The sequence below is a fragment of the Centroberyx gerrardi genome, chromosome 3 (assembly GCF_048128805.1).
Source record: "Centroberyx gerrardi isolate f3 chromosome 3, fCenGer3.hap1.cur.20231027, whole genome shotgun sequence".
NCBI lineage: Eukaryota > Metazoa > Chordata > Actinopteri > Beryciformes > Berycidae > Centroberyx > Centroberyx gerrardi.
In genome coordinates, this window is record NC_135999.1 from 25,015,085 (window position 1) to 25,040,020 (window position 24,936).

At 43.4% G+C, this 24,936-nt stretch overlaps 1 protein-coding gene across 3 annotated transcripts in view; it reads left to right on the top strand.

Annotated features, from left to right (window-relative positions):
- Positions 1-24,936, top strand: part of pnpla6 (patatin-like phospholipase domain containing 6) — a 34,225-nt gene that overhangs the window by 6,683 nt on the left and 2,606 nt on the right. Inside the window, exons 3-36 of one of the 3 annotated variants that reach the window (XM_071906296.2) lie at positions 631-684; positions 1,106-1,193; positions 1,324-1,406; positions 1,694-1,785; positions 1,939-2,079; positions 2,556-2,715; positions 3,555-3,635; positions 4,154-4,282; positions 4,776-4,856; positions 5,235-5,370; positions 5,663-5,737; positions 6,296-6,396; positions 6,943-7,122; positions 8,947-9,024; positions 9,590-9,795; positions 10,098-10,229; positions 10,466-10,589; positions 11,337-11,450; positions 11,562-11,637; positions 11,802-11,951; positions 12,219-12,282; positions 12,617-12,785; positions 12,904-13,086; positions 13,570-13,688; positions 14,593-14,749; positions 15,025-15,141; positions 15,307-15,376; positions 18,507-18,623; positions 20,614-20,730; positions 22,448-22,596; positions 22,998-23,150; positions 23,394-23,510; positions 23,749-23,836; positions 24,199-24,344. In XM_071906296.2, coding sequence (XP_071762397.1) covers positions 631-684; positions 1,106-1,193; positions 1,324-1,406; positions 1,694-1,785; positions 1,939-2,079; positions 2,556-2,715; positions 3,555-3,635; positions 4,154-4,282; positions 4,776-4,856; positions 5,235-5,370; positions 5,663-5,737; positions 6,296-6,396; positions 6,943-7,122; positions 8,947-9,024; positions 9,590-9,795; positions 10,098-10,229; positions 10,466-10,589; positions 11,337-11,450; positions 11,562-11,637; positions 11,802-11,951; positions 12,219-12,282; positions 12,617-12,785; positions 12,904-13,086; positions 13,570-13,688; positions 14,593-14,749; positions 15,025-15,141; positions 15,307-15,376; positions 18,507-18,623; positions 20,614-20,730; positions 22,448-22,596; positions 22,998-23,150; positions 23,394-23,510; positions 23,749-23,836; positions 24,199-24,344 — 4,047 coding nt within the window. The remainder of the gene's footprint in view (positions 1-630; positions 685-1,105; positions 1,194-1,323; positions 1,407-1,693; positions 1,786-1,938; positions 2,080-2,555; positions 2,716-3,554; positions 3,636-4,153; positions 4,283-4,775; positions 4,857-5,234; positions 5,371-5,662; positions 5,738-6,295; positions 6,397-6,942; positions 7,123-8,946; positions 9,025-9,589; positions 9,796-10,097; positions 10,230-10,465; positions 10,590-11,336; positions 11,451-11,561; positions 11,638-11,801; positions 11,952-12,218; positions 12,283-12,616; positions 12,786-12,903; positions 13,087-13,569; positions 13,689-14,592; positions 14,750-15,024; positions 15,142-15,306; positions 15,377-18,506; positions 18,624-20,613; positions 20,731-22,447; positions 22,597-22,997; positions 23,151-23,393; positions 23,511-23,748; positions 23,837-24,198; positions 24,345-24,936) is intronic. The other 2 variants (XM_078290880.1, XM_078290879.1) reach the window with 2 other exon arrangements.

Below are 24,936 nucleotides of genomic sequence, written 5' to 3' on the forward strand. Positions count from 1 at the left end.
GGCTTTACTCCAACGATGGCCGTTTACAACATGCAGGCCTGTTGTCTGCGATCTTAGCAGCTCCACATCTGGAATCCTTAATCTGTGTACATGGGGAACATAGCAAGGGAGGACAAGGCAGCTGGGAGTTCATAAGATGCTGATTATTGTAATGAAGTTTTTTATAGAATAAACAGTGGAAGTGAAACACTGGAAAAGGACTGGGAGGGCGGGCATGTGAAAGGGCACAAGTTTAGAGAAGGGTCACATTTGCAAGCCACTGTGTGCCCCCACCCCACCTCGCTCACTATACACTCATCCAAATGCATGTACACACACACACATAAGCGGGCCTAATTCAACTCAGATGAGATGCTACATTATCATCCCCCTTCTCCTGTCTTTTTCCCTAGCACTGATAGCCAAACATTCCTGCCTCCAGGGCAAATCCCTTATTCCCACATTCCATCACACTTCACTGGAGCTGAAGCCTCCCAGGAACAGGCTCACACAGCGCTCCACTCTGAATATACTAACTAGTGGTAGCCGTGAGGTGTGCTACCAACCAGCTAACAGGCCTACTGTAGCAGTTTTTTGTGTGGTTGTTCGGTCAAGTTAGTCATGTGTCTCTGTGTTTCTCTGTTGCATCAGGAAGGGTTCAATAACATCAAGACATTCGTGGAGGAGGAGCTGCAGACGAGCATGGTGAGCGTTTGATGAGGTTTCATTGAGATATTTTGTCATCATTGAACTCATTCATTCATCTCAGCAAGATTCCCACGATTATCACTACCATGCAGTTACCGCCATGGCTAGAGTAAATCAGAAATTAAGAAAATGTACTTTAGCTCTGTATTATTCAAAAAGAACAAGCAAGTATAGGTCTAGTATAGGATAATGCTTCTATCATGATTAAGTGTCCAAATAAATATAATTTTAGTGCTGCAACTTGTACTAGATTCAAAATTGGGACCAAAAGAGATGAACATGCAACCCCTGCTACAGAATAGGAAACGCTGATTTTGTTATATTGTAATTAGGTTTATAATTTAATTGTTTTTGTCATTGTACATCCTTATACTCTCCCTGTACAACTCTCTCCCTGTCTCTTCCCCTCTCTCTTCAGATGGTGGGGATGGTGATTGGCGCAGGCATCGCCATAGTCCTCATCGCCATCCTCATCTTCTTCATCCTGCGGAGGATCCAGCTTCGAAGTCAGTAATCGCCGAGCGTTTCTGTGTTTCTCACCAAGCGCTGATAACACATAATGACAATTATGGCAAAAAGAGGACTTGTTTCATCTGTTTATTCCTGTTCTAATTTGTCATTTCCCATGTTTCACAGACCTAGAAGCCCAGGAAGCGCCCAAGTACCGTTTCCGCAAGAGGGACAAAGTCATGTTCTATGGGCGAAAGATCATGCGTAAGGTGAGTGTCTAGCAGCAAATGGGGATGATACCTCAACAGCCAGTATGCTAGTCAATATGCTTGTTGTCCTGGGCTGGCAGGCTGGGCCATCTACTCACAATGCCAAGGGTTCAAGTTTGACTCACAGCCTGTGTTGCATGTGTCATCCCCTCTCCCATTTTTCCGGTCACTTTCCACTTTCAACTGTCCAGTGAAACAGTAATGCCATAAGAATAACCTGTAAAACAATACGCTAGTAGTCCTTGCTTCACCTCCTTTCTGATCATAATGTCGCTCTTTCTCGTCAGGTCTCCCAGTCTACCTCTTCCCTGGTGGGTACATCCTCTTCCTCCCGCCCACGCCTAAAAAAGAAGCAGAAGATGCTCAACATTGCCAAAAAGTACGTCAGAAAGCTCACTCTCACCAGCCACTGACCTCCATTATCGTGTAGTTCATTACTAGTTGACCTCCATTATTATATCAGCCAACGGTTCACACTCTTTCCCATCTCTTCCTCCCTCTCTGTCCGTCCCGCTGTCTCTCTCCTGTGCAGGATCCTGCGCTTTAAGAAGGAGGTGCCCACCCTGCAGGCCAAGGAGCCCCCTCCCTCAGTGCTGGAGGCTGACCTCACAGAGTTTGATGTGGCCAACTCCCACCTGCCCTCTGAGGTGCTCTACATGCTCAAAAACGTCCGGTAGGTTGGCCCTCTTTGTCATGTGTTTGTGATTGCGAGATTACTGTATGTGCCTACATATATAGATTAAAGATGTGTGCATATACAGTATTTGGAGTAAAAGCAGTTGATTTTGTGATAGAGAACAGTCTCTCTAGGGCCTAACATAGGGGTGTTCATGGGTGTCTTTACATCACAGAGCTGATTTGCATGGAAGACAAACAGCTCTTGCAAATCATAAGGGAGCTTTGCTACTGTCAACAGACACGCCTTAGAGATGTGTGGTTGTCAGGCATTTGCTTAGCAAAAGTACAATTTAACACAGATTTTAAAAAGCCCTGCATTTTTGCAGACTTGTGTTTAAAACGTGAAAGATATTGATTATGCTGAATATAAACCTAGCCAGAGGAGCTATATGTGTGTGTTTACATAAACTGCACCAACTTGAATGTTAGACAAATTTAACATTAGCCGCTACCCTCTCTGTTGTCCTGCAGTGTACTGGGTCACTTTGAGAAGCCGTTGTTCCTGGAGCTGTGTAAGCACATGGTGTTTCTGCAGTTCCAGCAGGGGGAGTACGTCTTCAGACCGGGACAGCCTGACAGCAGCATCTACGTGGTTCAGGACGGAAAACTAGAATTGTGCCTTACTGGAACGGTATGGGGGCTAATATGTTTGTATGTGTGTGTGCATGTATGATGGTTGCTTTTGTCGATGTGCTCTTTTGTATGATGTGTGTGAAAATCTAATGCGTACTCATGATTATCAATACAAACGAGTGAGGAACATTATTAAGGGGCTTAAATATGAGCCTTAAATTAATCAGAATTCTGGCTTTTAACAAATGATTAGCACCTATTAGTGTTTGAGTCAGATAATCTCATTAGGGATTTAGGAGAATATGGCTATTAGCAGAGGTTGCTCTCTGAATGACAAATAAAAAGCTTGCAGCCAGTCGCAAGGACATTCAGCAAGTCTTAGATGGGATATTTTTCTTAATTGAGATCTCGTTTAAATCTAGGATTAGGCTTAATCCATGTCTGTGAAGATGAGTTTAGGCACTCTAAATTCTGAGGAGAGGAACTTTTAAACAAAAAGCTGTTGCCTTTTTGTGTACCAATAACTTTAAAACTGACATTCAATCAGATACTTTCAATGTAAAAAATGGTACAGTAGATCTTATTGTCATTCATGAGTCATTGCATTTAAAATTGCTTTTGTGGAATAACAGCAGCTCCAAGAAGCAGACTGCAGCCAAAGTTTTGAACGCATTAATCTTGTCTTTCTTTTGTCAAACAATAGAGTACAAGATAAATTTTGAAAAAGCCGTTGTTGGCGGTGCTGTTATCCCGCGGGGGGGAATTTCTGATGAGGTTTTCTCTTTTTGGACAAGCGCCCTTGTCCCACAAAAGCCTCATGTGAAGTGCCAGTGTATCTCTGTCTTCATTAGTCATATCACTACTTCATACTTCTACTTGCTTATTCCTGTTTTCCAGGATGGCAAAGAAAGCGTGGTGAAGGAAGTTTATCCTGGCGACAGCGTCCACAGCCTCCTCAGCATCCTGGATGTCATCACGGTCGGCCGCACCTACTTCTTGCCACACCTGAAAACACGCACATACATGCAAGCCGCCTCACACACATACACACACGCATCTCCCACACACACATATATTCAAATACCATCCTACCACTTCCAGCCACAAATTCCTTGCTCCTCACATCATGGCGCAGTCACTTCCTGGCTCGCTCACCAGCCTTTCGCCATCGGCTCACGCTTTACTCACACTTTGAACTCTTTGCGCAATGCAGTGAAACATCTTGCATAAGTTGGCTGGGCAATATTCATCAGACATTGGACATCAAAGATTGTGATTAAACTTCAAAGTCCCTCTTAAATGGGGAGAGTTAAAATGAATATGACCGTGAACATTTATATATTTTGTCTATAAGCGACTAACAATGAATTTACTATTTTACAAGCAGCAATTTCTCACTTCAGAGCTTCTGTTAATAGATTTAGGAAATGTTGTCTGAAGTATTGACTCCCCAGTATTTCCTAATGTGTGTGTCTGTTGGCTGTGTGTGTGTCCAGGGCCACCAGAAGCCATACAGGACGGTGTCGGCACGGGCGGCTGAGGTTTCCACTGTTCTCCGTCTACCCGTAGAGGCCTTCCTCTCCATATTCGAGAAATATCCTGAGAGCCTAGTGAGGGTGGTACAGGTGAGTAACCCATGTTAGAAATTGTATTTAAAAGAAAAATAAAAGAGGTTTTGATTTCAGACAGCTGCTAATGCTCTCAGTTATATATTTGATCGCTTACCTAATATCCTGGAGATTTACATGATTTATTGATATTTGTTTACTACCAGTTTACTAATCACGATTATGTAACTACATTTCAGTAGTTGTATTCCCATTATTATAACTACTTAAAATGAACTTTCAATGTTTGTAACTTAATTAGTATAATCTCAGTGAGGTTTTGATATAAGCTCATCTACCTGCACATGTACATTTCTTTCCCTTTCTTTCTTTGGTAATTCTCTTGATGTTTTTGTTGGGGTTTTTTTTGCTTGTTTGTTTTAATATGTACAAATAAATGAAACTAAACTAAATGTATGCACTCATGGTACTCTAAGGGGTTTTGGATAAAAGCATCCATCTGATTGGATATGGTATGTCAAATCACATTGTTTCTGTTTCATCTGTTCAGATCATCATGGTTCGTCTCCAAAGAGTAACAGTCCTGGCTCTGCACAACTACCTGGGGCTCACCAATGAGCTCTTCAGCCATGTGAGTTTACCACATACACACACACACACACACACACACACACACACACACACACACACACACACACACACACACACACACTTACACACACAACCATACACACAGTGCTACCACCAAGACAGGTTTTTCAGTGCATCGCCACACACAGCACACCAGATAGTCCCATGCCAACATCTGAGGCTAATTCAGTTTGGCATTCATCAGGAATGCTGCATCATTAGCTCGATACACATGCTGTTTTTATTTTGACTTGAGTCAGTCACCGCTAATATAATGCCTCTCTGCCTACCCTCCCACCACACACACACACACACACACACACACACACACAAATGTACTGTCTGCCACGCACACATGAACTGGCACACTGTCCCACAGGAGATGCAGCCCCTGCGCCTGCCGCCCCTCTCCCCCCACCCAACTCGCACCAGTCCCATCCGCCACGGCAAGCGCTTCGGCAGCCTGACGGTATCTGAGGAGCACCGGGAAGCTGCCGTCAAGGGGGAAAATTCAGGTGGGGAGAGAAGACTATAAACAGTCTGATAGGGTCTGTCCGAACAAGGCACAAGTCAAAAATGTGGTGTGTAGCTTTTAAAATGACTAAAAAGAGACCGAAGAGTCTTTGAAAGGCTAAGTCTGACCCTATCAAAGACAGCCAAATCCACTGTGGATTGTTGAGAAACTTAATGTTATTTATGTATTTATTGGTTTCTATTAAAGCATGGCATCATCACCCTCCAATTTGCTCAGATGCCGATTTTGTGCTTGGTAGCTCGTTAAACGCTGCACCTGTGGTTTATGTACAGGAGGGGAACAAGGGAAGGATGGAGCAACAGTGCCAACTCTTAGCAGGACCATCTCCATGCCTGTGGACATCGCTGGTGAGAGACATTTCTGCTGTCATAATAGGGTTTTCTCAACATTTTTTTTTACCAATACACAGGGTATGATGTAACTATCCCATGTGCTATTTTGGGTGTAGAAATACTGCTTAACTGTTAGAGGAAAAGAGGGTGAGTGAGAGCTGGCGTGTGATTGGGGTTATCAAGTGGACACCTCCCTTCACAGAAGATTTGTTGACTTAGGACCATGACACCACCAAAGGGTTCAACACTAAGTTCTGGTGTCCCAGAACCACCTCTCTCAACACTCTCAATGCTATGCCCATCTACTGTACACTACCTGCTGTAACTAGTCTTAGGATGCATTCACACCAGTCATGTTTGGAGCAGTTTATTTGAACTCCGGAGCCTTTACTCTTTTAGTTTGGTTCATTTGGCCAGGTGAGAACGGTGAGACCTTCTCCATTCCAAGGTTCATGTAATCCTTTAATTCAAACATGAAAACAATCCAAAATTGAGATGCAAGCAGTTTTCACCTGACAACAGCGGTTCGTTGGTTGAAGTCTGAAGAATGCTATCTGATCTTTGTCCGTGCAGGTATACAGAAAAGCCTGAGATCAGACTTTGACATGGCATACGAGAGGGGACGGATCTCTGTCTCTGCGGAGGATGGCAACACCCCTCCCACCTTCACACGGGTCAGTATACTACAGACACTTACACAAATAAGATAAGATAAACTTTATTGATTCCCTGAGAGAAAATTGGGTCACTGCAGCAGCAAAGGTAGGGGTGTTGGTTTGAGATATGCATCAAAGGGTAATAAAGGATATTACTTATTACTAAGGATATACTGCTAATAAAATGTTTCTACTTGATGGCTGACAATTAATTTTCACTATAAGAAGTACATGTACAGTATTACATTATCCTGTAAACAAACATGGAGCACTTCTAAATGTCCTTCTCAAACTTTAAGCATTCCAAAACACTATATATCCATTTCAAAATTTTTAGTGTGATGTTCATTGTTCAATATATGAAAAACGCAGCTTTTTATATGATCTGAAACATTACTGTTTTGCAAGTAAAGGTCTTAAGATACCTAATTATCTCACTAATAATCCATAGCAAGTTTTATTTTTGTACCAGCCATCATTTCATAGGGGCAGATGCTCCATTTTTCAACTGGAGGAAGTTTTTTTGGAATGAGACTCATCAGATTGTCTTGTATATCCTTGCAGTCTGTGTCCCAGGACCAGCGGGAGAGGAGGGTGACGGTGGATGAGGTTCCCTCCGGAGTCTACCTGTACCCAGAGGAGGAGTCAGGGGTGGACAGCATTTTTGCGCCTCTGCCCGGTCGGCCTAGCGCTGCTCTGTTTGAGGAGGCCCAGAAAGAGATCCTCAAACTCATGAGGATTGAGGTTGGTTTTACTTTTTTTTTTTTTTTTTATGATGTTTACCAATGGCATGTTTGCTCAGTTACTATTTAGTGGTATCACAGGGTATTTACGCAGTCTGTTTATTATTATATGTAACAGGCACTATTAAAAAGAAAGAAAAAAGGAAAAAAATCTGCTCCTATCATAACATAAGCTAACATTATGTCATTTTGTGGATGCTTTTATCCAAAGCATCTTACAGTACCATAACTGTTTACATTTTTAGCATGAGTGGCCCCAATGGGAATCAGATCCCTAACCCTGGCATTGGTAAAATTGAGGCAGGGCAAATGCATGTCATGTCTGTGGAAGGAGGGGGAAGGAGGCGGATGGAGTGAGATGGATTCAGCTTCACTCTAGGCGGCACAAACTGAGGCAAAGAGGCATTTGCTCGAGTTGAAATTTTTCAGCTTGAGTGAGAAGTTTGCCTGACACAGTAAAGCTTCAAGCAGGACTGTATCCAGGTCCCTGTAAATTATTTCCAAAATGGTGGCTCATTGTAGCACTACGTAGTATTTACTGCGGAGAAAAAAGCAGAAAAATGTCTCATTGGCTAAAAGGTTTAGTGAAGAAAGATGTCAACTAAAACCACTAATCATAATGGCTGTGACTGTAATTTAACCGTTCCATGGATTGAGGAATAACAATAGACACATTACATTATTCTTTTACACTTGAATGAGCACACTGTCTTAAGTCACTGTGGCATCCTGGAGCATCTGCTGAAAGATTAAAATGACTAAGATGTCGAAAGGAGGTCAGTCAGCCAGTCAGCCAGTAGGCTCCATCTAGACTTGTGAGCTATGCCCAGTCTAGATGATGGGAGGGGGGGCATCACTGTCAAGCCACAGCCACTTAAATGCTCAGACAGCAGCTTTCTCTGTCTGGGTTTGGAGTTTAGAGTTCATGGTTTTCACATAAAACAATGATAAAACAGAAATATGCTGATTAAATAAAACCCTAAAGGGCTTTTACCTCATTTCACCTCAAAACAATGGCATATGAGAATGCAATTGAATTGGATAATAGAAGCTAAATGTGCACTTTTGCACATTTACCATTGTTTACTTCAGTTATACTGCTCCACATTCAGTCTTGTTATTGTACTGTTTTCACTGTTTTTATTTATTTACTGCTTTTATTGTACTATGATTTGTGCTGTCTGTGGTAACAAAACAGCAACAAAACTCTGTAACACTTTATTTGGATAGTCCAATGTTGATACTTAACTAACCATCAGGTATGTGACCCTGGCCTGAGCCTAAGCCTAACCCAGACATTGATTATCTATAGTCAAATTTTCACACTATTGTGCGTTAGTAGTGACAAATTATAGTTACTTGATAGTTTATTATCAGCATTGGACTAGCCAAATAAAGTGTAACCCGAAACTCAACAAGGAGGAAAGCAGTATAAAAAAACAACAAAGTGAAATAAATGAAAAGTGTGGAAAATAATATTGATTCAAATATACCTAACGCTGAAAATGAAATCAAAGGGAATCTGAGAGCGCAGTAATGACTGGGAAGATGTATGCATGCGAGTGTGTGATGTGTGTAGTAAACTTTCTGTCTGTGCGGTTCTCAGTAGTTATTGCTACACTTCATATTTCAAAATGTCAAGTTGGTGTAAGCACAAAGGATGAGAAACAAACTAAATGTTGCGGCACCCTCCGCATTTTGGTTTTCATCCAAGGACGAACACGGAGAATGAAGACATTGTTTCACCAACGTTGTTTCTCCTCATTGCCTCACTTTCTTAAAACTGTTTGACTTTTCCTCTGATTGTCTGTCTCCTCTAATCCAGGACCCAGCCTTGTTAAATGGGAGAGTGACCCTGCACCATGCCAAAGCTGGGGCTGTGTTAGCCAGGCAGGGAGACCAGGTACTTAATACAAGACACACTACATACTGCTCCCTTTTCTGGAAACTTCAAATGGATTGAACTGTCTGTATTTACCTGGAAATAACAGCGTGGCAGTGTGGCTTGGGACACGTTCAAAGTTTACGCTGTAAAACGTTTTCCGGTTGAACAATATGTTTGCTCATAAAACCTTGCGTTCAACACGCTACCGTTTCCTTTTTAATTTCCTGTTTGCTACTATTGGGGCAATTGAACGTGCCCCTGATGGTTCCAAAGACCATTCTGTAACCTGAAAGTCACACAGATTTGAGTACAAAAACAGACAGCAAGAATTCTGAACCCCTACCTACTCCAGGGGTGATGCTCCTGATCCTTGCACTCTTATCCATCTGGTGAAATGTATACATGTATGTGAGACTCACAGGGAAAGAAATTCCCAATTTCACTGTGTGCAATATAGCAACTGAAGCACTGTAACAAAACAAAAAAATGAAGGTGGCAGAAAATAAAACATTATTTTTCTCCTCTCTTGCTTCTTTTTCTGCTTTCTCTGTGTCTAATCTTCTTTCTCTTTCCGCCCTCCCAGGACGTGAGTCTGCACTTTGTGCTATCTGGCTGCCTGCATGTCTACCAGCGGATGATTGACAAACAGGATGCGGTGTGTCTGTTTGTGACCCAGCCGGGGGAGATGGTGGGCCAGCTGGCCGTGCTAACCGGAGAGCCGCTCATCTTCACCATCAAGGCCGTCCGAGACTGTACTTTCCTCAAGATCTCCAAGTCAGACTTCTACGAGTGAGTCGTTTGTCTAGAATGGTCACGCAGCTGAGCCTGATATACAGTATATGATCTCATTAACAAAGCAACAATGTCTCATTATACATCCCACAATGCTAACATACATCCAAAGAACAGAAGAAGCCTTGTAGTTTGAATCACAAATTTAATCTTTTAATATCTCCTGAGACTGATCCATCTTCCAGAAATTCCTGAATCTTTCATTTTTTGCCATAACCATTCAGTTTAACTCTCATTGTAAATACGGTGTACAAAGTATTGCTGAAGTCTGTCCCTGTGCTGTGTGCTGCCCCCTGCAGGATCATGAGGGAGCAGCCCAGTGTGGTTCTGAGCGCGGCCCACACTGTGGCCGTCCGCATGTCTCCTTTCGTCAGGCAGATGGACTTTGCTATCGACTGGATGGCTGTGGAGGCCGGCAGAGCCCTCTACAGGTATTCTACTTCACACTTTAACATGGGAAGAGATGCACAGGCATAGTTTGCTTCTCCGTGCGTGTGTAGATGAGTCTGAGTACTTTCGTCTCCTTATTTGGGAATCACAATCGTGTTCATTTACTCAATTTAAGAAGAAAACAGGCAGTATACTTCTCAACTCCTGGTTCCATTTAAAAATACTCAAGTCAATGTATCTGTAATACTTACTGTGACCTCTCCCCGCCCGTCTACAGACAGGACGACCAGTCAGACTGCACCTACATCGTTCTGAACGGCCGTCTGCGTTCAGTCATCCGCAAGGCAAACGGCAAGAAAGAACTGGTGGGGGAGTACGGCAGAGGAGACCTCATCGGAGTGGTGAGAACAAGGCTTTCCCTCTGAGTCACAGCCTCATTCTGCCTGTATATTAGAGAAATGCAATGTGGAGCTGAAAGTTATTAAGTCAAAAAGGGCTATTAATCTCAGACCTGAAGTAGCATTCGTAAATAATGCTCAGTGTTTGTTTTAACCTGCATGGAGTGCAGTATGGTTGGGGTTTACTGCATCAGGACAGTTAGACGAGTTGTCTTTTCTGTGACAGATAAGTTGTCACAGAAATGTATACTTCACTGACATTCAAATAAGGCTTCACAATTAAAATGATAAACCAAATTATCTTGCTAGATGTTGTGATCACGATGATTTATCATGAATATTAGTTGTTATGACTTCAGGAACAAAATTATTTTATTGCACTCTTTGCATCTGATGTCAACATAGTAACTATATTCAAATAGAGTCTGCATTTTAAATTAAATGAAATTTTCATGTTTGCCGATATGGCATGTTTAAAGTAAAATTGCAGTATAAGATTATACGCAGCTAATTGTGCAACCCTGCTTTAAAATCTCTTGCTCCAATTGTCTTCTTTCTAGCATTTACTGTCTGCTTTCCAGCAGCCATTTCTGACACTTAATAGATTCTACTGTAGGCCAAACCCCACCCATCTGGCAAGCATTTTCAAGTGGTATTTGATCTAGTCAGTCCACTGTATGTCTTCTTGCTAGTATTATACTAATGCGTTGTGAAGTGGTCTTTCATGGTGTCTCGCAATATGTTCTTCAGGTGGAGGCCCTGACCAGACAGCCAAGAGCCACCACCGTCCACGCTGTCCGAGACACAGAGCTGGTCAAGCTGCCAGAGGGAACACTCAACAACATCAAGAGACGATATCCCCAGGTCAGTACCTTCGCCTTGTTTACCAGTTGCCTAACTTACTTATGAAAATCCAGTCTGTGTTCGGTGTTGTGTACAGTTGAAATGGAACTGATGCTTGATCTCTGTCTTTAGGTGGTGACACGGCTGATCCACTTGCTGGGCCAGAAGATCCTGGGGAACCTGCAGCAGGGCCGCGGGCCTTTCTCAGGTGAGATGATGAGGATGAGGATGTTAATAATAGTAATGGTAATAATAATAATGGTAATGTTAGTAATAATGATAATAACAGCAGTAATATTTCTATTTCTCTGTTGGTTCAGCCCGATACATTAAACTCATACTCAGTTCACACTCTGTGGTCCTGTCGTCCAGGTTCAGCCCTGGGTCTGCCCGCTGTGACCACCAGTGCTGATGTCACCAACCCCGCCAGCAACCTCTCCACTGTGGCTGTCCTGCCTGTGTGTGACGAGGTGCCAATCAACGCTTTCAACCTGGAGCTCAGCCACGCCCTCAGTGCCATTGGTAGGTCCACGATGATGTCATTCAAGCAAAACAGCCCTTGTTTCTCTTGGAGTGCAAGATTTCTATTCAGTTAACTCGTTATTAGTTATGCATTACAGCAAAGGGGATTAGAGCCATTTTTGTTTGATGTAAACATGTATGCTGCTTAAATGAAACCGACCTAGCATGCTATAGTAAAGCAAATTGAAATAAATATGGGGAAGTGTAAAGTTCTTTACAAATTTGTCTTGTATGCTTATATATTAAAACTGTCTGTCTGATGATTAGGGCCCACTCTGCTGCTGACCAGTGACATCATCAGAGAGCGACTGGGCGCCTCTGCTTTGGACAGGTCAGTTTGATGACATCAACCAGAGAGTCATCTCAATCTTCAATCTTATCAAATCAACCCAAAATCTCCTCAAGCGCCAACCAATGTCCTATATAGTCTTCTTTTTCTCCAGTGTCGCATTCTTTTTTATCTCTATTTTGCTGTAATCATCTCCATCATTTCCACTCACTCTATCTATTTTCCAATATCCTTTTGCTATCCTCTTTCTATGGTTCACATTCCCCCTGTCACTTTCCATTACCTCATCACGCTTTTGTTCACTGTCTCTGTCTGTTTTGATGTATTCAAACTGTGTTACTTCTCTTCATCCGTGTCTTTCCTTTCTATCCGGCAGTATCCATGAGTACCGTCTGTCCGGCTGGCTGGCCCAGCAGGAGGACATCAATCGAATCGTCCTGTACCAGACTGACAGCAGCATGACCCCCTGGACTCAGCGCTGCATCCGTCAGGCTGACTGCATCCTCATCGTGGGCCTGGGAGACCAGGAACCTGCCCCAGGAGAGGTATGTGTGTGTCGCGGGGAAATGTTATTACTTTTTTGCCAACAACAGACCTTTCAAATACAAGTTTTCCCTCTCTTCCTACTCCTCTTCCCCCTCCTCCTCTTGTCTTTCCCTCCAGTTGGAGCAGATGCTGGAGAACACGGCGGTGCGGGCGCTGAAGCAGCTGGTCCTGCTGCACAAGGAGGACGGGCCGGGCCCCTCCAGGACCGTGGAGTGGCTCAACATGCGTAGCTGGTGCTCTGGACACCTGCACCTCAAGTGTCCCCGCAGGGTCTTCTCCAGACGCAGCCCCACCAAACTGGTACGAGGCCTTGCAAACGTCTCTACCATCTCTCCCTGGTTTTTATTTCTTTACCTCACACTTCTCTAGCATGCATGGTAGGGACACAGGAATGCTTGTTTCATCTGTTGTCTGGTCCCTCTAACTTTGACCCCAGTGCTCCTTCTCAAACACAACAAAGGTAGAGCAGACTGTGACTGTGACTCCCCTATCTTCATTTATCATGTATCATACAATTCTGGAAACTCACACACTGGAAGGTTCTCCTCCATCCTTCATCTTCACACATCAATCCATATACCATGTAAAACTGTAATCTGATTGGAAGTGCTTTGAAACGCTGACCAAATTTTGAACACTGACCAAAATTTTAGAATCCAGTCAAGAAATTAAGTTTTGGACAAAGTATGGAGCTTCGAAATGAAAAATGTGTAGGAACCCTGGCCCTGAATTGCTGAAGTTGATGATTTCTTTTCTCCATCTTTCCTATGTGTGTGTGTGCAGAGGGAGGTGTATGAGAAGGTGTTTGAGAAGACGGCAGACAGACACAGTGATTTCTCTCGGCTCGCCCGGGTTCTGACTGGCAACAGCATCGCCCTGGTGCTGGGTGGAGGCGGAGCCAGGTGAGTCGGAAGAGCCACAACCAGCCTTAGGAACTGGTGTGGAGCAGGTCGTGTTTCAGAAGTGCTAGAGTTGGATCTACCCATTCCCTGGCAAAGTGTGTGAATATTTAACGTTTGTTTTGTTTTGGGTTTTTTTATTGATTTTCTTAATGCCCGCTTGCAATATTGACATTGCAGTCATGTAATATCATGCAGCATGCCTGCAGGCCATTGGAGACTGATCATAATATTAAATAAACCAAGGAGACGTAGGTTGTGGATGCGTCACACCATTTAGTGGGAAATTTCTGGCCTCAGTTCCTGTCTGGAGCCTCCAGCACTGGTTTTATTACATAATGTCTTCCACAACAGAATCATTCTAATGGAAAGTTTTCCTCTTTTCCTCATGCAATCTTGAAAAAGATCTTTAAATTATTCTGAATTATACAAACTGTTCTCGATCAATCTGATTTTGGGGTATCTGTATCTCATCCTCATTTTCCATTACTTAAAGCTACACTAGACAAGACTGGTATATTTTTAGATAAAAATCTTCTCAGCCTAAATCACAAAGCAGAGGTTGCAATAGAGAAGAGCGTCCCATCCCCTCTTATTGAGACACCGCTGATTTGTCCTTTTTGCCCAAGTGAATTTCTGGTTTTAGGAATGAACACTTTTCCACTCACATGAAGTGACAAATTGAGAGGAAAGCTGGATTCACCAGTGTTAGATACATTGCCTCTCTTGTCCCTTTGGTATAAAGTGATCACAGACGTCACATTCAGTGATTTTTGGATACTGAAGTTCAAACAGTTTTCAAACAGTTACCTCTCGCTGCCATTTGTAGCTGGCAACATGTGAAGTTGCCTAGTGCAGCATTTCTGATTGCCTGTTGTCTAACTTGTTGTTGTTTTCACTCATGCAGAGGTTGCTCCCATGTGGGTGTGATCAAGGCCATGGAGGAAGCAGGGATTCCCATTGACATCGTGGGCGGGACCTCGATCGGCTCGTTCATTGGTGCACTGTATGCTGAGGAGAGGAGTGCCGTCCGAACTAAACAGAGAGCCAGAGAGTGGTCCAAGGTACACGTCTCCATTCATGCCAACCAGTGGAAACGACTGACTGCCACATTCAATCATTTCCCTCATTCCTCATGTCCAAAATGATATTTGTTAACATCACTCCCAAAATGAAAAAAGTATAATCTAGCCAGCAGCCTTCAACTCCATCAGAAAGGGAATACCTAGTAACTGATGAGAAATTAAAACCGTTTGGTATTGATTCAAGCGAGAATGTAAACAACACTCTCGATTTCTCTCTATTTTGCCGTCCCTTACACATTGTTGTTCCTTTACAGGCAATGAACTCGGTATTCAAAACAGTCCTGGACCTGACCTATCCCATAACCTCCATGTTCTCTGGATCCGCCTTCAACACCAGCATCTACAAAGTGTTCCAGGACAAGCAAGCTGAGGTGAGAGGTCACAAACTGGTTTGCCATTGCAACATGGTCTGCTAAATAAAACAAGTGGGGACAGGAATAGCTTTGTTTTAGAATGAGGGAAATAAAGTCAAATTATGGTTAAATTAATAATGCTTAAGTTTAGTACAATATAACCATTTCTTTGTGCGTCCCCAGGACCTGTGGCTGCCCTACTTCAACGTCACCACTGACATCACGGCCTCAGCCATGCGTGTTCACCAGGATGGTGAGTGACAGCTGAGCTAACTGCGTGGGCTCCGGCCCCACTCTGCCATATCGCTGTTTATTGATTGGCTGACTATAGATATATATATGTATTTTTTATTTTTTTTATTTGAATTTTTCATTTCATTTTTAAAGCTTAGGATAGTAACCACGCGTATATCAAGACAGAAAAGCGTTTTGTAAGATTAATCACAAGCTGTTAGGTGACCACACACATAAATGCAAACACACACGCAGATACAAAACACACACACACACACATTGAAAAAAGGGGCATGACCCTAACCCTATGCAGTTAAATGCGCTTGCTCAACACTTAACATTTACCACAGCTCAGTCCAATCATACTACCCAGAATGACGGAAAACTAATGTGTGAAATTGGCATGGTCATGAATATATGTTTTAAAAATAATTAAACCGTCAGTATTTATGCTTTTAGCCCTCAGTCACTCAGAAGTAAAATGGCACAGTGACTAAAGCTATTACCTAAGTGAATATACTGGCAGTCAGTTAACCTTCAGAAGTGGCACCGTTATTCTTCTTGCTCTGTATAAGACAAGACTCATGAATATTATATTCTCACATATGAAATAGGCTTGAGGCAATACACACCTTTTATAACTTTAACTTGGTATGCATAATCTATACTGAATGGACTGCATGCTTTCTAATGTATAAGGCTTATACTGAGATTTTATAAACTAGGGGAAACAATATGGACAAAAGAACAAAAATGTAGATGTTCCTATGCTTGCGTCCTGATGCATTGTCACTGATATAATGTTTCTGAATTGTGTATGTATGTTTGACCGGCAGGGAAAATGCACCATCACTAATGTTAGCTAAAGTAGAATTAGCCTGGGATGACCCCTATCAGCTGTTAGCTGGTGGAAGGCCGCCCACCCCCAAATCCAGTGTGGAAGTAGGCGCCACTTTCCATGGCAGAATTTATTTTTCAAATCTACTATAATCACAATAATCAGTGTTATGCCATCTTCTAATGTAGTGTAGATCCAATTGAGACATTACTGGTTTCAGTGTAACATCAGTGTTTTTGATGTAGGCTATTTAGACTTGAGACTGATTGCTGGATTTGGGGGGTTTTGTGGGTTTTGCAGGCCTGGGTCTTCCAGAGAAACGTTGAATGCTCATGATTGCATCTTGGCATGTGTGTACTAACTGCTGGAGCAAAGCCTTTATCTCTCTCTCAGTCTCATTTCCCCTCATCCACCTCTGTCACTTCTTCTTCACCATCTAGTCTCCACATCACTCTTTGTTTGTTTGTTTCTTTTTCACTTCTTTTCTCTCTCACCGACTTTCTGTCTTACTTCATATCTTTCTTTTTCTCTTTCTCTCTTTTTATTATTGACCTTCTCTCTTATTACCCTCTAAAATAGGCTAATATGGTGACGCTGTAGCCTCTTCACTGTTTTTCTTTGCCCTCATTTACCTTACACATCTGCTTTGTGTCCAGAACGTGTCTAAAAACAAAACATGCCCTAGTTATTTCCCTAATGTCGTTCCTTTTGCACAGACAGACATCGCAGCGCTGTCCATCCATAGGCTACGCTCTAGGCAACATAACCGGTTTAGTCGCTGATCCCTAGATGCCTACCTCCCCTCCCTCCATGTCAACTTGTAGGATCCAGAACACTCCACCTTGCCTTTTTTCCTCTTTGCTCCTTAATCCCACTCCCACCCTGCTTCCTTCACACCTTTACCTCCTCTCCTTGCTTCCTCTAGTTTTTTTCCTGGTGTGCCTTTCTTCATACATTTCTAGTGTGGCGCTACTCTGAATATGTCACTTTGACTCCAGTTATTGTAACAGGAACAGTGGTTATACACCGTTTTTTGATGGGTGCGTTCACGCTAGGCCCCTCGGCAGTGTGTTCAAAGAGGATGTTTCAAAGTGGTTTTCTTTCGACCACACAGTCTGATATAAGTTTGCAATACTTCCTGTGGTTTATCCAGTCAGCAAGATGACCAGAGGCTGACAACTCAAGGCAGTCAGTAGTCTACTAAGGTTGAGATCTGAAACTTATGCCTGTGTAGATTCATTTCAGTTACTCAGGTAGTAAGATGTCCAAAAACATATACAACCAAAATCCACTGGACTTACAATGAAGAGTTGAAGACGTTTCACCACTTCAAGTCTTCATTTTAAGTCCAGTGGATTTTTTATTTTTTTTTGGACATCTGAAACTTCTGTGAAACTAAACACCCAATCTTGCTTGTAGATCTCCTATCTCTTCATCCAACTCTCCCCTCTCTCTACGGTTTGGGGAATTTTGTTAGAGGGCCTACTTATTCAAATGTCTCTCTCTCTCTCTCTCTCTCTCTCTCTCTCTCTCTCTCTCTCTCTCTCTCTCTCTCTCTCTCTCTCTCTCTCTCTCTCTCTCTCTCTCTCTCTCTCTCTCTCTCTCTCTCTCTCTCTCTCTCTCTCTCTCTCTCTCTCTCTCTCTCTCTCTCTCCTCCGACCTCTTGCCTCCCTATCTAACAAAGCTAATGCTAATTCTTTAATATGCTTAATAAAAACATCAAACAGACTTAGCATAACTGTTCTATAAAGCTAATTTGTTGTCACTCATCCAACAAATTTGCTGTCATTTATAATGATAGGCTGGTTTGAATTCATGAAAATACTAAGCCTAAATGGTATTCTAATTATTACGGCATTGTTTGGTTAAATTGTATTGTGGTGATATTTTAGCATCTTGTTATGTGTCATTGTTCTGAGCTGAAACTATTTTCAAATGTTGAAGTTTTTAATTGGCCTTAGAGTAGATTAATTTAATTGGCCTTGGAATAGTCCTAGAGTATGCTGTTACATGACATTGGCCTCATCTCAAATTTGTTGTTACATTTTGTTAGAAATTGTAGGGACACAAAGTAATTTTGTTCAGATTGTGTTGTGTAAGAGCTGTTACCCCCTTTTCATCCCCCTTCCTCTCTGTCTCGCTCTTCGCAGCCTATTGCGCTCTTTTCCTCTATTTTGCCAGCGCTCTTTCTGTCTCTCTGTTTCTTTCTCTCTGTCCCTCCCTGCTCCTCCTCCTCTCTCTTTCCATCTGTGACGTGGAGTCCGGCCCATGTTTGATGTGTTCCTCCTTCTCCATCTCCATTTCCCGACAGGTTGCGTCTGGCGCTATGTTAGAGCCAGCGCCTCTTACACCCCCTATTTACCTCCCCTCTGCGACCCCAAGGATGGCCACTTGCTTGTGGATGGTTGCTATGTTAACAATGTCCCAGGTCAGACTTCAAACTCCCGCTCACCAAACCCCCCTCTCCCCCGTCCATCAAACGACAGTCGACCACTTGGCTACCCTCCTCCTCCTTCTTGTCCTCTCCCTCCCAAGTCCCCGACTCACTCCTTAACCAGCCCCGCCCTGACCAGCTGGACATTGGGTACCCATGGTTTGGAAGGAAAGACTAAATCCAATACATGTCTTTGGATTGATCAAATCAATGCATCATGTTTCAGTGGCCAATAGGATATCTTCTTCACTCCAATTGGCTTTGTAATGCGCACACACTACACACTGCACACACTGTCAGATCCCAATTGGCTTGACCCCACACCTGAACACGACCCCTTACCCACACTCTCCGATTGGCTGTGAGGTTTCGCCCATGCATGTTTGGATATTCATGGGTCAGAGAGAGAGAGGTGCATGATGGTCCTGCTTCTTGTGGCCTTCCTATTTTTGCTGCCATTTCCCTCCCCCCCTTTTTTATCTCCAAGGTTCTGGACTTGGCTAGTAAACCCTGACATCTTCATGCGGCACTTCACTTCGCTTGTTTTTAGAAGGTTTCGCAAATAATTTCACAATTTCTGTAGTTCAGGAAATCAGTCTGTCAATACATTTTCATTTAGATGGATTTTCAGCTTGAGATTCAGGTATGGAGAATAGAAATAGCACTGTGTATTTGGGTTATAGAAAACCTGATAGTGTTGAAGACGGAGGTACTTTTCAGTACTTTTCCCTGCCTTACTGGAGATTGTGTAGGACTGCACAAGGTCATCATTACATCTGTCTGTTTTCTGTCGTGGATCACTGTCGACTCTGTGGGCCTAAATGTTTCTGTCATGTGGACTCAGCCGCAGCTTGTTCCTGGTGTTTCTTATGAGGAAGTCTTCGTGGCTTTGCTTCTGTGTCATATGAATCATCTGTACCTACAGGGACATGATGTGCCTTTCCCAAAAAGCACCTGTCTTCTCCCCCCCTGGCTTTGCTTGCTTTTATGTGCATGCCAATATTCCACACAGTATGAGCCAATCTATATATTTCTCATGAATATATATATTGATGGCGTGTCATTTTGTTCCTTTTGAGTTATTTTGGGAGTAAGTGTTCTGGATCCTACTGTTGCCCATCCTCGCCCCCGTACACACTGAATAAGCTTCTTTGCATCACAGATATAAGACCCTCAACTGATGATAATTAGCCTCTATGGACAAATTGAAATCTGTAGGCAGTTAAGTAGTTCCTTCAAAGTCCCTCTTCACATAAAAGAGAATTCTGCCTCGACATTCACATTCTCCTCCTGCCCTCCTCAAAACCCCACGCACAGTTGCACCCCTCTCTTTTCTCTTGCGGTGCTCCTTATCCTTCCAACCCATGCAGCACCCGGCCTGCTCCTGCCCCCTGCTGGCGCTGAGCTGTACTGCAGGACTGGACAGGCCGGTTGCCCCCTGACATGTTCACTGTGACAGATCTCCAAACAATGTCACAACATCAGCTGCTGCCGCTCCTTCTCTGACCGGTTTACTGTAGGTCCGTTAAGGTACTTTCTACCGTTTTAGCTTGGTTTCTCATGATCAGTTTCAGCTTCAGTATGGTTACTTAACATCCAAATTATCAGCCAATTTTGCAGAAAATTAGGAGAGGAGCTAATTGATCAGGTGACGTGGAACAAACGCTGTTGTTGAGACATCATTTGGAGATCAAAACAGCCTTGCTCTGTGATGGTTGCCATATACTCTTTTACCTTATGCACGGGTCCATAGTCACACAAGGTCTCTGTGCAAGGTAATGAGGTTTGCAGTGGTGTACATCAGAGTCTAAAGGTGGGCAGAACCACAGTCCTAGCCTTTGCCGGGTCCGGCTACCTCCCTTTGGCCAACCGCCCTGTGGGGTTGGGACTGTGGTCTGCGTCGGCACTAACCTGAGACGTTTAGGCAACGTTATTGAGATGTTATCCCCCTTCCTCCTCCCTCCTTCCCTCCCCGGTGTGCCAGGCTCACTGTGGCGCTATGTGCGGGCGAGCATGACCCTCTCGGGGTACCTGCCGCCTCTCTGCGACCCCAAAGATGGCAACTTGCTAATGGACGGTGGCTACATCAACAACCTGCCAGGCAAGTAGAGGTGGTACCCCCCCTACACACAGTCCTCCATGCCCACCAAACCCCTGTCCCCCAGAGAAGAGGAGGGGTGAAGGTGGGGTGAGGGATGGGGATGATTTTTAGAAGGGGTTTTAAGGAGGTTAGAGATGTTTAGAGGCTGGGTAAGTATGTAGCATTGGGCTTGTCTTGATGCTGATGGAGGGTAGTCCGGTGGTAGTGGAGTGGTGTGTTGAGTTTTCCCCATCTGAGTAATGAGTTGGTTCAAACCATTCAGGAACTTAAATTCATCTAAATAGATAGATAAGGCATTTGGCAAATGTCCAAAAGACCTCCTCATCTAAGTCCATATAAATTAATTAAAAATAAGAAATTTTGATTATTTTGATAGATGGGGAAAAATCAGCAATGGTTGTTGTATTGAAGGTGGATTCTAAATAAGGACAAACTATCACTTTTAAAAACTAAATCCACATTGAATTGAGGAATGTGGTTTATTTGTCTGTCAAGCAGCCCGGTGTCAGATTGCTGTAGAATTAAAAATGGGGAGAGGGGCTTCTATTATTATCTAATTAGAACTTGACATTTAGGTGACTTATACCTACATTGATCCCCTAGTAAATTCGCAAATTGGTTTTTCAAGCTGCTGAGCTTGAAACCACAACGTGATTCCTCAGTTGTTTTTGAGCTACAAGACACCGGTCTGCTTTGAGATTTCTTCTCCTCATGTTGAAATGAGTAAACACTGAAGCTCACATTTTAACCAAAAAGCAGTATTTGCTTCCATTTCAACCAGAGGAAGGTTCAGTTGTAAGTCTGTTTGGATGGAGCGGTGAGGGGGGGGCATTTTTTCTCTGCGGACCATTAAATGCATCTTGATTTCCTGAAAGCATTTGCAAATGCACCCGACCAAATCTACTTATTCCAATAATGTTTATGTGAAGCAAGAAGTAAACAGTCCTTGGCTTTCATCATGGTGCGCAGATGAATCCTCCCCTGAATCTGTCTCTGTGAGTTATGATAAAGTGTATACTCCGTTGCAAAGATGAAACGCACCCCGTATTTCACAAAGCTCTGGACTGAGTTACTGTGATTGTCTGTTTGGTACAAAAGTGATACCAGTTTTTTGAGGTTTGTGAAATACAGGCTAGTGCTTTCTGGGCCCAAAGATTGATCCATCAAAAGGGAGCCATGGGAAATCAACATCTTTAATTTCTGAATTTTAATTTTATTTTCTATGCCTTTTCCTCATAGAGTTTGTGCTCAATCAGTGCTACAGTAACAGTTGTTGTTGGCGCAGTGGATCAGTGCTTTGGGCTTGTGGGACGTCTCCCTGTTTCTGTCTTTGAATAGGCTCAACACCACAAAAATGCTCTCCGCCCCAAAGTTCCTTTTAACACTGGCAAGTCAGTGCGAAAGGTCATGACCTCATGCCCTGTGCTTGCTGGCTAAGAAAATACAATAAATAGTAAATTGGTATATGTCATAAATTGGCCAAATTGGCCCTGCAGTGGGTCTGACAACTTAGAGAACGGATGTTTTTGTGGTGTAAGTCTGTCTAAACACTGTGGCTCTCAAAATGAAGGCTTGAGAAAACTGAGATTACCCTGATTCAAGCTTATAGTAACACAGGATTGGTTTTCTTATCATCTCTGCTGCCGGATTTTTTGTTTTGTGCGTGTGTGTATGTGTGCGTGTGTGTGAATGCTTGTGTATACGTTACGTCCCACAGCGGACATTGCTAGGAACATGGGTGCCAAAACAGTCATTGCCATCGACGTGGGCAGCCAGGACGAGACGGACCTCTGTAACTATGGCGACTGCTTATCCGGCTGGTGGTTGCTATGGAAACGGATCAACCCCTGGGCAGAGAAAGTGAAGGTACAGTACGGGTGGGCAGCACAAGCCACCGGCAACTATGGATGACTGAGCAACTTCAAACATGGGCTGCTGTATCTGAGTCAAAGTGACGGCTTTAACACAAAGCGTCCGATCAATGTGCAGCATTGTTCCCCCTGCCACAGAATCAGCAGGCTGAGCCACCCTGCCTAAAATAATCACATTTCTATTGGATTCAGTGGAGAATGCTGGTATCACATGGTGTAAATGCGTCTTCAGAAGCCTCTCCACATCACCCAAATTCCTCAGGGAAATGCCAATGTGCAGTATACACACTGACAGCTGTGTGTTCATACATATAGAGTGATTTTTAAGACACAGTACTATGAGTTCATTGGGATTTTCACACTCTCTCCATCCCCATCTCCCCATGGCACGGCCAGGTGCCAGACATGGCAGAGATCCAGTCTCGGTTGGCCTACGTGTCGTGTGTGCGCCAGCTGGAGGTGGTGAAGAAGAGCGCCTACTGCGAGTACATCAGGCCTCCCATCGACCGCTTCAAGACCATGGACTTCGGCAAGTTTGACGAGATCTATGTGAGTTCCTGAATCCTCCCAGCCTGTTTTCATTTTTTGTTGTTGCCATGTTTGTTTGTTTGTTTTCCTAAGTAAGCATCTGCTCTTTGTCTATGAATTTAAATTTGTTCACAGTGGCAAATGTTAGGGAAATTTTGCTGTGTATTCAAAGTCATGTTACCAAATGAAGTACAAGATGCATTATAATCACAGACATTATGAGAGTCACAAAGTCTGGTTTAATTAAAATACCTCGTCCTTCAGGATGTGGGCTTCCAGCACGGCAAGCTGCTGTTCACTGGCTGGGCCCGCGGTGACATCATCGAGAACATGCTGAAGGACCATCGTTCAGCCGACTACAACGACAGCAAGAGGACTGATGTGAGCTGAGAACACACACACACACACACACTTACACACACATACACCATAAATGGTATTTGAAGTGGTTGATGTATAGACTTTAAATGTATTCTACTGTTGCACTCGTAAGTCGCTCTGGATAAGAGCGTAAAAATGCCTAAAATGGAAAATGTAAATCATATTACCATCAAAGCTATTACTTTAACATTCCTTTCACCTTGCTTCAATGCTCTCGCGATGATTTCTGGTCTCTTAGTCCTGCACATGTCCAGCGGCCGACTTCACTGACCTTGCAGAGATTGTATCGAGGATAGAGCCGGTCCAAAGCTATGTCGCCGCAGAAGGTGAGGGACCACCAGCCAATTCATTTCACTCTAGTAATAATTACTAGACTACAGAAGATCAAAAACTAATTTTCTGGTTTTAGATCACTCTAAATTACTTTAAACCCTTGTGATTTTGAGTTGTACCCCCCTTGCACAATTAATGTCTTCATTGTCTCATGGCTTAAACATCTTTTTTGAAGTTGTCTCCTCCCCTTCATCTACTGTACATCTCCTCTTCATGATTGTAGTGAATTTAATCTGTAAAATAAATGAAGGATCATAGCTTTCACCGGGTCTGTTTCAGATATTTTATGTGATGACTTTCAACCTGGAGGTGCCAGTCACATACTAATTTACCTCTTGTAAATCTTCCCATCCAGCGGAGGAGTCGGACTGTCTGACAGAGTACGAGGAAGACGGGATGGACACAGTGAGAGAGGAGGAGGGGGAGGAGGAGGAGGAAGAGGCAGAGGACCCCGAGGACCACTCCCCTGGAGAGTGGGGCCAGAACGGAGTCTTCCAGACTGTGAGCGCACACAGCCACACACACACACACACACACACACAAAAACATTACAACATCTAGAATGAGGACCTTTCACTGATAATGTCCTCTTTTTCCCCAAAAGACCTCACTTATGTCCAGAACTTTAAACTACAAATGTAAACACATACGAAAACTTGTACCACATCCCAAGTGAGGACTCTCCACTGACTACATTCTTGTCCCAACCCTTAACCTTAATCATTATCCTTCACCACTACTGCTTTAAGCCCTAGGACAATCTAAGCCTAACCCTGATTTTAACCCTAAGCCTAAACCTTACCTCTTAAACCTCTAACCTTTAAGCATAAGTTCCGCCATTTTCGACCTGCACTCTATTTTTCCATCTTTTTACAGCATACCAATCAATTCTGAGCAAAATCTCGTCATTTGCTTCATGAAAGAGATACTTAACGTCTTGCTTGCCTGAGTGCAATGCTTTCCTGTACAGTCCTATTGGGCCAGTGGATATTAAAAAAAATCTATCAAGCGCAGGGAAGTTGTAGCAACAGCACCAATGGTGGAAAGCTGTCAGAAACGAGAGAACAGCGAGGCTAAACGTGTGGCAGATAAA